The 13,967-nt window shown below is 47.0% G+C and overlaps 4 protein-coding genes and 2 non-coding genes across 7 annotated transcripts; 2 read left to right on the top strand and 4 right to left on the bottom strand.

The window, feature by feature from the left end:
- Positions 1-12: 12 nt before the first annotated feature.
- Trnav-cac (transfer RNA valine (anticodon CAC)) lies at positions 13-85 on the top strand. The gene has a single exon. It is a non-coding gene; the product is annotated as a tRNA-Val (tRNA).
- A 3,398-nt stretch (positions 86-3,483) lies between these two features.
- LOC131209566 (phosphatidylserine synthase) lies at positions 3,484-9,938 on the bottom strand. The gene is made up of 7 exons (XM_058202665.1): positions 9,320-9,938; positions 8,636-8,894; positions 8,124-8,576; positions 7,718-8,053; positions 7,555-7,639; positions 4,968-5,098; positions 3,484-4,860 (listed from the first exon to the last, which is right to left on the bottom strand). Exons 1-6 carry the CDS (start codon positions 9,532-9,534, stop codon positions 4,968-4,970), a joined length of 1,479 nt encoding a protein of 492 aa, XP_058058648.1. The 5' UTR covers positions 9,535-9,938; the 3' UTR covers positions 3,484-4,860.
- Positions 5,355-5,522, bottom strand: LOC131206756 (U11 spliceosomal RNA). Its single transcript, XR_009156812.1, has one exon. It is a non-coding gene; the product is annotated as a U11 spliceosomal RNA (small nuclear RNA).
- Positions 9,939-10,357: 419 nt separating the features above from the next.
- LOC131215762 (endoplasmic reticulum-Golgi intermediate compartment protein 3) lies at positions 10,358-12,916 on the top strand. 2 transcript variants are annotated; one of them, XM_058210161.1, is made up of 6 exons: positions 10,358-10,592; positions 10,663-10,821; positions 10,882-11,104; positions 11,180-11,532; positions 12,254-12,455; positions 12,517-12,916. In XM_058210161.1, the coding sequence occupies exons 1-6, from the start codon at positions 10,505-10,507 to the stop codon at positions 12,650-12,652; spliced, it is 1,161 nt and encodes a 386-aa protein (XP_058066144.1). In that variant the 5' UTR covers positions 10,358-10,504; the 3' UTR covers positions 12,653-12,916. The 2 variants fall into 2 exon arrangements, with proteins under 2 accessions (XP_058066144.1, XP_058066152.1); XM_058210169.1 differs by having other exon boundaries at positions 11,180-11,538.
- LOC131215791 (reactive oxygen species modulator 1) lies at positions 11,533-12,099 on the bottom strand. Its single transcript, XM_058210191.1, has 2 exons — positions 11,817-12,099; positions 11,533-11,754 (listed from the first exon to the last, which is right to left on the bottom strand). The coding sequence occupies exons 1-2, from the start codon at positions 11,951-11,953 to the stop codon at positions 11,646-11,648; spliced, it is 246 nt and encodes an 81-aa protein (XP_058066174.1). The 5' UTR covers positions 11,954-12,099; the 3' UTR covers positions 11,533-11,645.
- Positions 12,695-13,950, bottom strand: LOC131215780 (transcription termination factor 3, mitochondrial). Its single transcript, XM_058210180.1, has 2 exons — positions 13,129-13,950; positions 12,695-13,056 (listed from the first exon to the last, which is right to left on the bottom strand). Exons 1-2 carry the CDS (start codon positions 13,910-13,912, stop codon positions 12,779-12,781), a joined length of 1,062 nt encoding a protein of 353 aa, XP_058066163.1. The 5' UTR covers positions 13,913-13,950; the 3' UTR covers positions 12,695-12,778.
- Positions 13,951-13,967: the final 17 nt, after the last annotated feature.

The following is a 13,967-nucleotide window of genomic DNA, read 5'->3' as shown; positions in this document are numbered from 1 at the left end:
CTTCATTATTAAGTTTCCGTAGTGTAGTGGTTATCACGTCTGCTTCACACGCAGAAGGTCCCCGGTTCGAACCCGGGCGGAAACAAATTCGATTTATTTTTATTTTTCTCAGAAACAATTACTTTTTCAAAGGACAAAAGAAACGATAGATCTGATTCTGCATTTAATGGATAGTTTTATTTTCTTCTACAAATGCTTTACAGTATGCAAATTATGTGGAGTGACAGATCTAGAAGCGATTGGTAGCATTTCAAGGAGTTTCAAGAGATCAAGAGTGTGTAATGCTCCTGCTTCCACTTCAGTTTGTCCTTCCTTGCTGATGATCGTCGTCCTCCGTGTTGTGTTGTGCATATCTAGTGGTTTGGACCATCCATTGTTGCAATAGCAGTGCTCGATATAGATATATGTTGTCCTGTAGCAGCACCCAGCGGGTTTGTGGACATTGCGTAAAGCTATCGACAAAGCGTCCCAGTTCCCCATAGTGGGAGCTAATGGGAGGAGCATTATTATTCGTCAGCATAAACTTCCTGTCCCTAACCTGTCAGCTTGCTAGAAGGAGTGACTACTGAAAGCGATAAGAGGACAGTATTGGGTTTAGGTCCCTATAGTATTCCTCGTGGTTCAACAAATTCTTAACCTCTTCCTAGTTCTAAACATTCTGATCGTAGCTCGGAACCTCAAGAGAGGTTGATGCCGTATGCCGTTGGCCGATCACCTAGCTGGTTATTATCACACGCATTTTCTTGACGCTCAGCCACATGTACTGTCTTACAGAATCTTACTGTTAGGTTATAGGTTATGTCTCAACTAGTGCATTACTTAGTGGCTTGGGAATAGTGGTTGCAGGGCCTGCTGTAGACGACCTACATGGACAATCTACAGGATAAAGAGTGATGTGGTTTGTACTTTCGTTAAGCTGTGTAGTTTTGCATACCGCTGCCCTTTATTAACGGATTATTATGGTATTTAGTGGCCGTATCACTGCAAAGGCCCAACGGAACTGGTCAAAGCACTGGCTATAGGGGACTGGCTAAAGGGAAGGAAAGAGTAATATTATGCGACTATCGCGTGTTTTACTTCAACCATGAATATCGATCTACCGGTCACATCGAGCTGTTGGGACTGCTTACTCCTTCTCGCCCACGACAGGTACTTGGAACAGTAGCTTGTTGATAGCCTGAGACATCTTGGACGGTTTCTTTGGCTCCATCTGGTCACCCTGTTGCCCACCTTTCAGTAGCCAGTAACCGAGAAGACCGACCACGGCCGCAGTTTGCAGCAGTTGGTAGAAAAACGCGTTCTCCTGCTGGACAACCATCAGTTTATCCTCGTATTTGGCGTCTCGGGCGTGCCAGGTGTTTACTCTTTCGAATCGCTCCCGACGTCCTTCGGTGGGGACAACGCGTTCACGCCTTTCCTGCTCTCTGCGATCCTCTCGTTCCCGACGACTATCCGCTTCACGACGATCCTCACGGCGGTCGGACGCCTCACGACGATTTTCACTCCTATCCTGATGCTCATTTTCACGCCGTTCATACTCTTCATGACGATCCTCACTCCTATTCAGACGTTCCACTTCACGGCGCTCTTCACGGCGAGCAGCTCTTTCATTTCGTCGATTATCGGAGCGGCGGGATTCCTCCCGACGGCCTTCCTGTTCCGACTCTCGACGTTCCCGTTCTTGGCGGTCTACGCGTCGTTTATCAAGGCGTTCCTGTTCCAAATCAACACGACGATCGTCGTGTCGCTGGTCTTCACGACGTCCGACGGATGCACGATCCGTGCGTTCCAGGCCGCTTCTTCGCGCACGCCGATCGGTATCCACAACACGACGGGCCTCTTCCCGCCGTTCCCGTTCGTCACGGCGATCCGCACGAACCCTGTCGTGCTCGTCCAGGCGCTCCATACGATCCTCCCGTCGGGTATCAAGCCGTTCTTCTTCACGGCGATCAGCACGATCCCGGACCAGCATTCGGTTGTCACGAACTTCACGGCGTTCCTCGCGACGTTCCACATCATGCCGCTCGTCCGAACGATCGTACCTGGGTTTGAGGTTTGCCTCCCGATTGAACAGCAGCAGCCGTTGCTCCTGATCCTGGTCCAAGCGATCGATACGACGATCTGAGTAATGGCGTCTCTCGGACACCCCATCGATACACTTATCATCCACCGGACCAACTCGCTCGTTGGCCATCGCCACACTGCGAACGGTCGCTACTAGTCCGATGCACACCACCATAAATATGGTACCGCGTTTGGCTGCCATTCCCATGTAGCTGGTGCCCATTGTCGGTCAAGTGTCGGTACTTCGGTCACGACTTCACTTTACTGAATTTAGGACAGAACTACAACACTAGCTGGAAACAAGTCAGTGGGTTGGCAAGTAACCAGACGAGGACACTGCTCCGGTGATACTGTACCTATCACTGCAAACGACATCCATTTTATAGTTGCAGCTTCCTGCCGGATCCTCCGGCTCTTGCGGACGACCGCATTCGCCGTAAGTGGCGTTGTTTGAAAAATTACATTTAAACTTCAATTTCACACTTCACCAGCTGCAATTGTGACCGTGGTAAGCTGGTTAACGGCGTAGAATACCCGCAGCACGGCAGATCTGGTCCTCTCTGGACGTCGGGACTCCCGCGTGGTGTTTCATTGATAAAATTTGTGCTCGCTGCTGTAACGCACAGTGAATCGAAACTGGGAAACCATCAATGGCAAATGTGCGATAAAAAAGGTTACGTACCCAAGATGGTGGCCACGTGGGTGAGAAACTCGAAACATTGGCAGGAATCGAAATTGAGGATGGAAGCGCACGACGACGGCATTCATTCGCCTCGGTTAGTGCCTCGGTCTGCTACGGGACTGATAAGGACCAATCGACGCAAATTGATTGTCCCCAAATTGCATTATCCTAGCGCCCGCTGCTCCATTCAACACGGATTGTGGTGACGTCAGACCGCGTTGCAGTAGAGACATACTCTTTTCTTTGTTGATCGGTGCCTATAATCGGTTTGAAGTGATTTCGTGTTGGTTGCGGTCCTAGAATGGCTCCCATATGGCCAGATGCGACCTACGCCTGGGCGCGTACCGCCCCTTGACTTCATTTGAAACATTGAGATGTATCGACGTTTAATCTAGTTCTGTCCAGCAAGCGTAGTTTAATTAAATGTGTACAATTACACAACGTTCAACAATTACCGTTCAAATCCGTTGGAATTCAAACAAATACGTTTGAATAGTTTCCATCGTAAATCTCTGTTACTAGTACATTTTTGTCACTTTATGGCACACGTAAACAGACCACTTATTCGACATGCTTCAGATTTCGAAAGAAATTAAACTTGAGTTGATTGTCGAAGGTTCCAAAACGATATCCACCACCATTGTTTGATTACTAAAATTAAAAAACGAGTACAAAGTGTCATCACCGAACTGTAAAGCAGACCAATACGTGACTCTCTTCATAAAGGCGAACACGTTCTTCACACGTTTATTTCCATTTCTTAAAGTTATTTCTCTTCGTTGGCCGAACGTCGGCCAAAACCTTTGAATAACAAACCGAAAACAAATAACTAGCCATCAAACGATACGAGAGAAAACGTTCAATTCTTACTACAAACTGTCTAAAACCTTATCCCCGAACATCGGTGCCAACTCTGCTAAGCGCATGGTCTAGAACGAAAGAATATTTGGTTGACGCTAGCTCCGATTTCTGGCCATATACACGAGGTTTGTAGGAAGAGCAGTTGAAACATCCTATTTTCAGTTTCTTCCGCTTCGTTTCTTACTGACTAGAGAGATTTTTGATTAGTCTAAGCCTAAGAAAAGTTTCGCAAGGTAGTTTCTCCACTACCTTTCATTACTGCAGGTATCACAGCCCCGTGGGGCTCAGGGCGTGTTTGCTCACTGTCTGGTTCTCCATTGGCGCACGCTGAAGCACATTTTACAAAACATGGAACGAATTCGAAACCGCAGAGCTCCGCGCCACCATCTTTCGCCCAGAGATATGTCAGATCGCAGAGTGGCACGGTGGCTGGATGTTCGGATGCTTCGACACTCAAGCTCCTGGTGCTGCTACCCATCGATTGGACCGGAATGAATAAGCTCAATGCAAATTACGATGTCTAACGCGGACCTTGTATGGTACAACATTTGTGTTTGTGTAATAGTATAACGCAAGATAGGAAGCCTGTTGAGTCAAACTTACACACGATGGAAACGACCATCAGTCTAAATGGTTTACTAGCACCTCCGCTGGAATCCGTGGGCGATTCTTCAGTGCCGCGGCACGGTACAATTTGGAAACATTTATTTTCTAACTCACTCGCCTTCTGTCATTTCTTTGTCCTACACAAGGTCTCATATTATCCTAGCTACTAACTAACGAATTTGGGTGAGCCCTGGCACCCAAAATCACCTACAGGACGCACGTTCAAAGGATGCTGGCACGAAAAGCCTAGCGATAGTGCTGAGCATGCAAATGTGAAGCAGGGTGCAGATGAAGTCGGAAAGAGAACGGAAAAACGGCTATATTTAATAATTTACAAACTGAAACTGAGCAAACTTGAGTAGAAAGTGGAAGATTAACAATGAGCAAACAGTACACTACAGCAGCAATAAGAAGGTCATCGTGCATATTTGGTTTTCGATGAAAACTATGTGAGAGTTTAGCAGCGCAGAAACATTTCGATCACCTCCTCCATCGGGGAGCTCAGTCTAGTGGTTGACCACCTCATGACACCCCAACCACTTGGAACGGCAATATGCTATGATAATTCACGGGGCCCTTCTTCACACGAAACCACAAACGCTTTTCGAAGCTAATCTCTAGTTCTTTTGTACTCTCGGTAGGATGTACTGTGCGCGCCAAGCAGGGCCCCGAACCGGTGGTCAACAGAGAGAAGAGTAAAAAAAAAAAACTAAACAAATATTGTACATCGCACGCGCCGGTTTCCGATTTGTACCTAGTCAAGGTGTTCGCGGCCCGCGTTCACCGATGAGCCGCGCGGTGGCGAGATCTGCTGAGATCGGGTATTTTTGGTTGGCGTAGGTTTTGGTGAGCTTTTGGCCGACGATGCACCACCGCTTTTGCTGCCTGTTGTCGGAGGAGAGGAGAAAAAGAGAGAGAGAGAAAGAAAAGTAAAATATAAAAATGATGTAAAACAAAAAAGCCAATTCTCGTAAGGACCCTGAGCGCAAGTGAAGGGAAAAGATTACGTTTGCCTTTAAAATTAGCATTATGTTTTATTCGTTGTTTTTTTCCGTACCAACGCGATGTGACAATAAAATACAACAACGGCGAATGAAACGCGCACACAGCCGTCACACGAACGTGCCGAAATGTAAATGGTGAAGGCGTCGACGCAAAGAAGCGAATCAACTGCCTTCGGGTTCACAAAAATTGCGTGCTGGATATGTCTTGATAGCCATACCCCACCGGCGCGGTCATCCCGCTGGGCATAAACCAGTTAGACGCCACGCAGATGTGCCATAGAAGTGTAGAGGCAAGCACCCTTTTAATAGCTTCAAACGCGCTCGCCGTCGCCTCCCGATTGCGCCGGGACGTGTTTCGCCAGTGATACATAACTGACCGGCAGAATACAGAGCGAAGTTGTATCGGTCGCATCGTTGAATTGGACAGAGACTTGGTACTCAAATTCCATTTGTGTGTCGCTCAACAAAGAAAAGTTGTACAAAAGAAATTAAAATAATAGTCGAACGGAATAAAAATTATTGCATCAAAATTTCGTAGAGTGCCGAAGAAATTTTGTCGCCAAGGTCAATTCGGTTTATCTGAATAAACACTTTTTCTGAGACCGATGTATTTGTGAAACGAGTAAAACTGTGAAAAAAGTACCCCCGTTTTAAATACATTGTTACGAAGGAACAACAACGATTGCGTGTGGTTACAATGTGGCCACCAACCGGGCACGATAAGGGGCGCACGTTTGGTCCACCGAAACTACAGCAAATTATATGGTACGTGGACACGCGATTGACATGGACGAATATCCAAAGCCATCAACAAACGTTCCGATTCGGCCACTGAGTCTCGCCCATTCGTGCTGTTAAATTGCGTCTGGCACCGATCCGCGAGAACGTAAATAAACATAAACCAAAAACAAAACTTGGCTATCGCTGTTTGGCCTCCGGTGTTTAGCACATCGGATATGTAAGTATGTTAAAAAGCCGGCCCGAGCACACTTTTGGCACTGAACCAGCAAGAATACAACTGGTTTCGGCGAAAGTAGCCTTCAAAACGACGCCTATTTTTGACGAGAAACAAAATCAATCAATACCACCCCCCTCGGCACAACTTTAATTCTGACGAAGCCACGTGTGTGGTAGGCTTATCTAACCGAGATGTTTCAGGTAGGCAAACAGCCAGAATGGCCACAACCAAAATGAAATACGTTCGTTTAACCTACGTGAAACACAACTTGCCGCAATATTGATTCAAATGTGCCATACGCACGACACGCATGGTGGGACCATGAGACCAGACTAGCTTGAAACGAGAACTAAGCTAAACGTAACACAGAACAAACGGAGCGCGCGTAAGCGGAAAGCAGCGAAAAGCATTAACAAATCTTTGGCGTAACCAAAGAATTGCTTGAACAGCAACATTTTTTAAGCCAGCAGCAAGAACAATGGGTGAAATGGTTCAAACTCTGAGCAAAGCATTCGAAACACGTTGACACGCGGGCACTGGTGGATCACGGCGATGCATAGCGAAGCATGAAACCGGATGGTTTAGCGTCTTTCTTCCCTGATTACTGATTAAAAATGTTAACAGACCACAATACTGCAACGGCATTTATACACTAGTCCCTAAACCACTAGGTCTATTATTCGTCGGTTTCAAACGATTTTAATTTTTATATCATAACTGGGACTGCTAACATCTACAACCTTCAGTTTGCCCCTGGCGTGCGCCACCAGCAGCGGATGAACGTAATATTCTGGCCCTTCGTTTACCAACGATGTGGGGAAGCGAGTAGAGAAAACAGAATCAATTATTAGAGGAACGAAAGACTCGAAGCAATTTAAATTTCAGAGACTACAAACGAATCAGCTTCGAGGCACGATGTGGGTTCCTGCAAGATGTTTGGGGATGAGGAATTTTACGTGTGTAGTTTTTTTTTTTCTTTTGAATTATAGAGGTGTTTAGCTGCAATAGCTTAAAATTTGCCTCTTTTTACGTGTGTAGTAAAAACAAATTAGAGCTTCGATATAACCATCGCAATAGCTTACGCTGTATCGTGACATAAAGGCAAACAAGCGGGAACGCTAAATTTCAATAGCACGTAACTCACACACATATCGGTGAAAAAAAATCATCGCGTGGTCGCTTTCAAAGATCATCGCTGTTATCACGTGTGTGCGGGATAACGACGATGTGGGTCGCACCGACTACAGCTGATAAGAAACTGTTTCCTGGTGTTTCACCCCATTCTCATGAATCAAATCCGCTTGATGATTACGCACAATGAACCCTCGAAGCGATCGGGTTCGACTAGAAAGAAATCGTCTAAATGGCATCATACGTACCTTTGGAATCGCCTGATACGATGGCAGAGTCTTTGAACGTGCGATTCGCTTTCTTCACCGGCGAGCCATCCCTTGAGTCATCCTCCTAAAGAAGATATAGTGAAATTGTCATGAAAAGATTTCAAAATCGGTAACATAGTACGAATTTGTCTTGGACACTTACACCAACGTATCGGTGCCACAGCATACAACCGTACACGAAGAGCACCGAAAGCACAGCCTGTATCAGCAGCCACACCAGAATGTTCTTCACCTGCGTCCGCTCGAAAAGTTCTTTGCCATTCTTGATGCAAAGTATGGCCTCCGACACAAGGATTGCGATGTAAACCCAACACTGGGTACCGAGCCGCTTGCAGCGGGTATCCGTAACGTAGATGTAATACTGCCGGACGGATGGTGCAGTAAATAGACCGACAAATACCAATCGACCGATCACTACCGGATGCGACGGGGGCATTTCAAAGATGTGCTTCAGGAAGAACGTATTCAACTCGGTCAACTAGAGTGGAGAGACAAAGAGGTCGCATTAGAGCCGCTAGTAATCGTTGTGCTATTGGGCGCTATCTTACCTGCCACAGAAGCACCAGCTGGGAAACGGCCAAAAATCGCATATAGGTACACTTCGGATCGAGCCACCGTACGGGGGCCCAACTTTCGGGAGTGAATTGTAGAACAGCGCGCTTCAGCTTGCCAGTTGTGGAAAAGATGTCACGTATGCTGGCCCACTTGTACTCGCGCATCTCAAGTAGCTTGCAGATTCGCAGTCCGCACCAAATGCCGAACCCATTGCACATTAACACATCCAGTATCATCGCATCCCACCAGCACTCGGCAAAGTTTGGCAGCAGATGGGCAAACGTAATTTCCGTAATCTCCCACATGATCGAGATGGCCCAGAGAATGCCCATGTGCCGGATGAGGACCGCCTTAAAGGCCCAGCCAAGAAAGTGACCCCAAGCGAACACGTCCACGTGCGACCAGATGCGCTCCAGCGACATATCCGAACAGTTGGTGGCATATTGCTGTAATGAGAAGTGATCGTTAGCCATCGTAAATGCGCCCATAGCGGCTCGCAATTTACCTTCTCCATGTCGATGTGAAAGTCCTTCAGCTTGGGATCGAACCAATAGAAGATGCCCATGATCGACCTGTAGTCTTGGAACATGAGAAACTGTAGGAACATCAGGTACAGCACCGACAGCCCGAAAAGCATGCGCCAGACCACCGGATGCGGACGGGTGAACGGACCGTTCGGAAACGCGAGCACGGAGATTATGAGGAAAAAGAAGATCACACACACCATGCCGGCCCATATGTTTTCGTGAATATCCGACTGATCACTGCCGAAAGAGGGGAGCAATGAAAAGAATAAAATAGAAATATTATAATATCGTAAATTTGCTTGGGGACACTGTTCCGTTTCAAAATGAGTCGTCATTCTGTTAACTTGTGATCGGTTCTTAAAAAGAAAGATCCTCCTAGCGATAGAAGTTCAATTTCCACGGAACACGCGGTCATCGTAGCAGGCGAATGATCGATTATCTAACCGCGGAGTCGGGTGACTTAAAGGGTGCTTTTTTGTGCTTTCGTGCATCGGACCAACGTATCGAATGATTTTTTGTTGGTCGTACAGCTGTGTAACGTGGTCAAAGTACAATTGCTCCGATGGTCAACTTTTCGTGAACGAAGGGCCAGATTATCACTGATTAAGCGTTTCGGCTTAGTAGTTTCGACGGTGCACTAAGAACCAGGCACTGCTACTTACCGTACGAACGCAAAGTACATCACTCCGAATATCGAAACGGCCAGCAGGGTGATCGTGTGGGGTTTGTAGAAAAAGTTCAGCGATATATCGTCGACCGGCCGCTCGTTGATAAACTTAAACTCGTTAATGGCCATCGTGCGCTCTGAGGCGTGCAGCTGCGTTTCATTGCCAATGCCGCCGTCGGCGGCCGGCGGAGGACTACTCCGTTTTTTCATCGTTTTCCGCCTACCGTCCGGATGGTCGGGTTGTTGCTGCTCTGCCAGGGCCACAGTGCAGGCAGTTCCGTTCTCTGTTTCCTGCTTTATGCAGGGTAAGCAGAACTGACGGACGGCTTGTTAAGCGAAGTTGTACGGATGCCGGAGAACTACCAACTCGCGAGTGGCACACTATTAACGAAGCGCATTGAGCGTACGTGTTGATTAAAGTGTGCCTTGCTTTGTTCTAATTGAATTAAAATCGATTGAGCTGCGTGTGTTGGGGAACAAAAGTCCACCGACCAGTATGAAAACAATACCACGGCTACTCGGCCACCGACTACCACACCGAAGCAAGCCGAAACTACAATTGCCAGCAACCAGGATGCATGTTTGTGGTGATATTAACAGGATTTCTTTCGGTATTCTGCACGTTTTTGCCTATCACGACCTCCGGTCCACTACAAAACCCAGAATCGCACTCCGAATGCACAACCGATGTGCGTGATGAACTCGCACGACTCGCGACTATTCTCGCGGCACCGCTATTGATTACATCAGAGAGCGGCTCTTCTTGTGACAGACGTTTGCGCACTGATAACGTGCGTTACGTTCTACCCAGCTAACGCTGACTCTGATCGAAGTATGTTTGCCTGGAAGTGGATCGATATCGTGGCCAGGCTTAGCCGAGAGATTAATGCGATGATGTTCCTCAGTAATTCTGCTGGGAATTGCCGAAAAATCCAATGAGTAAATTTCCTAAATGACCACGTAACCCTACCGGCGAATCAGCTGACAGCTGTCAAGTTGACCGAACCGCCAACGATAAATAAAAACAGAAACCCGTCGTTCTGGGTTCTGGGCTACGTGTTTGATAAGCTTTGGATTGCTGATTGAAGCAGATTTAATTTTTAATACAACGAATTCAGCTGAATCCTCCGCTGTTCGCTGCTTGTTTAGTTTTGTGTTCTTTCCGAACGAGCGTTGTAGAATGCGCTTTCTAGATTCCTTGCGCCGATTAGATGCCTACCCGAAGATTGACAATGAGTTCAGCGTCCGCACGGTCAGCGGCGCGGCATGTAAGTTTAAACGATAAAGAAAAGGTCAATTAACCTCGCTGTACAGTCTTTTCATGATTCTTGTTTTCAGTAACGCTCGTCAGTTCGATTGTGATTGTGGTGCTGGTGATAGGCGAAATAAATGCCTACCTTTCTCCTAACGTAGCCGAAGAGCTGTTCGTGGACACGACACGCGGGCATAAGCTTAAAATTAACTTAGATTTTACCATACCGAGGATATCGTGTGAATGTAAGTTCTGTTCTAGTGGCCATCGCGTTGTTTATTCAATGTTTTTGCAATCTTCCGAAGATGTATCACTGGATGCGCAAGATTCAACGGGAGAGCAGCATCTGCACATCGAACATAACATCTACAAACGAAGACTGGATCTGCAAGGCAATCAGATCGAAGAACCAAAGAAAGAGGACATTCAAGCGTCGACGAAGCGCATATCGAGTACAGAGGCACCGGCTCCGTCCACCGATAAACCCGCCTGTGGTAGCTGCTATGGCGCGGGAAGAAATGCGTCTCAGTATGTTTGGCGCTGTCTCCAACATGCCCGCGATGCCGGAAACTGCATCTTTGTTTTTTGATTCCCTTTCCGTAGATGCTGCAATACCTGCCAGGAAGTGATTGATGCATACCGTGAACGGAAATGGAATCCCAATGTGGAGGATTTCGAACAGTGCAAAAACAACAACGACGGAAGCGTGGAAGGGCAGGCATTCAACGAGGGATGCCACATTTACGGAACGCTAGAGGTGAACCGAGTTGAAGGTCGTTTTCATATTGCGCCCGGCAAAAGTTTCTCCATTAACCACATTCACGTGCACGATGTTCAACCGTACTCGTCAAGTCGCTTCAATACCACGCACTTGATCAACAGACTGTCGTTCGGTGAACAATTTGGTTTCGGAACGACCCAGCCACTCGACGGGCTTCACGTGATCGCGGCGGAAGGTAAGCGTCCAACAGCTAGGGCATAGATTAATTTTATTCGTGGGACCTTAAACGCTACAATTTTAATGTTATCAACGAGCGCAAATTCCTTGTGGGGTGGTTCAGGATCGGCCTTAGCATCGAATGCCCGTTCCGATCGCCATGAAGGTTCCGAAGGTGCCACCGCCCTGCACCATCACTTTGCCCACATTGTTTATCAGTTCTCGTCCGCGCAGGCCGTATCTGTGACGAAGAATGAACATGTTGGGTGTGTTCTCGCTAACGGATAACGATCTCATCATTACCGGAGTGCCGAAAAGCCCCCGAAAAGGGCTCCGCTCGCCATTCCCACGCAGAAGCCGATTGTAAAGCCCATCTTCATACGATCGAAGCAACTCGGCTGCTGATTTTGGTTGTAAACGCTTCCCGGTACTGCTGGCATTATGGCTGGCTGTGCGCTGAGTTCGAGAGGCTCGTTTGCAACGGTTGGGCCACGAATTCGATGCCGGTTCGGCAAAAGGGCAGGAAACTTGTTTATTGTAAAACACGCAACTTATCACGTAATAGAACTTTGTCGGTGCCGTTTGACGTTTCGCTTGACAGTCCAGAAATGTCAATCTCACCACATTGAAAAGAGTGCCTCGTTTCTATGTTTTCTCTCTGTACTCTTTTTCTATGGTGATCTCTTGGCGCAAATTCAAATGGAATAATAATAATTGCGCCGTCCCTTTTCTCGTTTCAGGCGCAATGATGTTCCAGTATTACATCAAAATCGTTCCAACAATGTTTGTTCCATTGGAAGGACCTACTCTGTACACGAATCAATTTTCGGTCACGAAACACCAAAAGAGTGTCACGGCCATGAGCGGGGAAACGGGGATGCCCGGAATATTCGTCAATTACGAGCTTTCCCCGCTGATGGTGAAGTATACAGAAAAACAGAAGTAAGTCCTTCAGTCCGCCTTAATGTTTTGGATAAAACATTAAAGATTCTTTCTATTTTAGCTCCCTCGGTCACTTCGCGACAAACGTGTGTGCTATAATTGGAGGCATTTTCACGGTAGCTGGCATTGTCGATTCCTTGCTGTTTACTTCGATACACGTGATAAAGCGCAAGATTGAGCTCGGCAAGGCTAGCTAATGCTCGTATGGAGCAGCACGCAACACAATGGGGACACTGAATCTCTATACTTTTTATTATTCTCTTTTTCGAATTGCTCTGATTTTATTGTCTACCTATAGACCAACCGCAGCACTGCTTGCGCGTTTAAAGTGTTTTCAAGAAAAGATTGTAACATTCCATGTTCGATTTGGCTATTTCTGTCACAAACTCCTCGTCCGTCCCTGCGACCAGTGTTTTTAGCGGAATATAAAGCTCCTTTCTGGGATTGTACTGCGTTTTGCCAAGAAATTTGAGGAACCCGTGCCTTTGTTTGATCCGAAACACACGCGTGACCAGCAGGTCGGGCGTTTGCAGTATTTCCGCGTGCGTCAATTTCATCTGGCGGTGAATGTAATCAAAGCGATGCTGTAGCGCTTCCGTGTCTTGAAAGTTTACAGTTTGAAGAGATTAATTACTCTTTTTTCGTGGGTCCTTGAGACGGTCATATCACTTACTTGTCATCCATATCCTAGGTTTATCCAGCAACAGCCGCTTTACTTCGTCCTTTTCGAAACCCATCTCTTCCTGCACGCTAAAGGTGTTCTTACGGACATGTTCCATGTTATACGTGATAAGTCGCGGCTGCTTGGCCGCTAGGGTTCGAACCTCGCCACCGTCCAACTGAAATGCTTTCTGAAAGTATCCCAAGCGGCGATCTATGCGCTTTGTGTTGAACATCAGCCAGAACGGATTTTTCGTGACGATACGTGTGATCTGTTCGGGCACGAAGCACTTTGAACACAGGTAGTTGATCCTTGTTTGCAAATTTTCTAGCTCCTCTTTGAATATGAGAGGGTTTTTCGTGATAAATTCTCCTAGCATCTCAGAGGGCACACCAGCGTCGGACAGAAACCGGATATGCTCTCTCATGTCACGATCGAAATCCAATCGAAGCACGTACTGGGCGATACCTTTGCGCTTCTCTAGTTTATGCAATTCAACACCGAGAGAAACTAACTGCTTCAGTGTGTTCGATTTGTTCACGTACGCAGCAAAATTGAAAGAAGGCTGAGTGTTTGGAAATGCCTCGACCGCCAACGGATCCGGAACAGGCTCAAGCACGAATCGGTTTTCCTCCCGGAGTAACTGATTGAATTCGTTCGCCAAATCATCTTCGTAACGCCGGAGCTTAACACTTTGCTGCGTTGCCGGAACCGCGACTTTTGAACAGTGACGAGCGTGTGAACTGGCGTTTGCTCGAGGTAGTATTTCTATTGCTTTTGCTATTATTCGACGCATTTTAGTACGACTTCCTGGGCCGGCTTTGAAAAAGTGTGTTTATTGTTATGAATTG

Source organism: Anopheles bellator, chromosome 1 (assembly GCF_943735745.2).
Source record: "Anopheles bellator chromosome 1, idAnoBellAS_SP24_06.2, whole genome shotgun sequence".
NCBI classification, from domain to species: Eukaryota; Metazoa; Arthropoda; class Insecta; order Diptera; family Culicidae; genus Anopheles; species Anopheles bellator.
The sequence above is the reverse complement of the archived record's forward strand: the minus strand, read 5'-3'. Positions and strand labels throughout refer to the sequence as shown.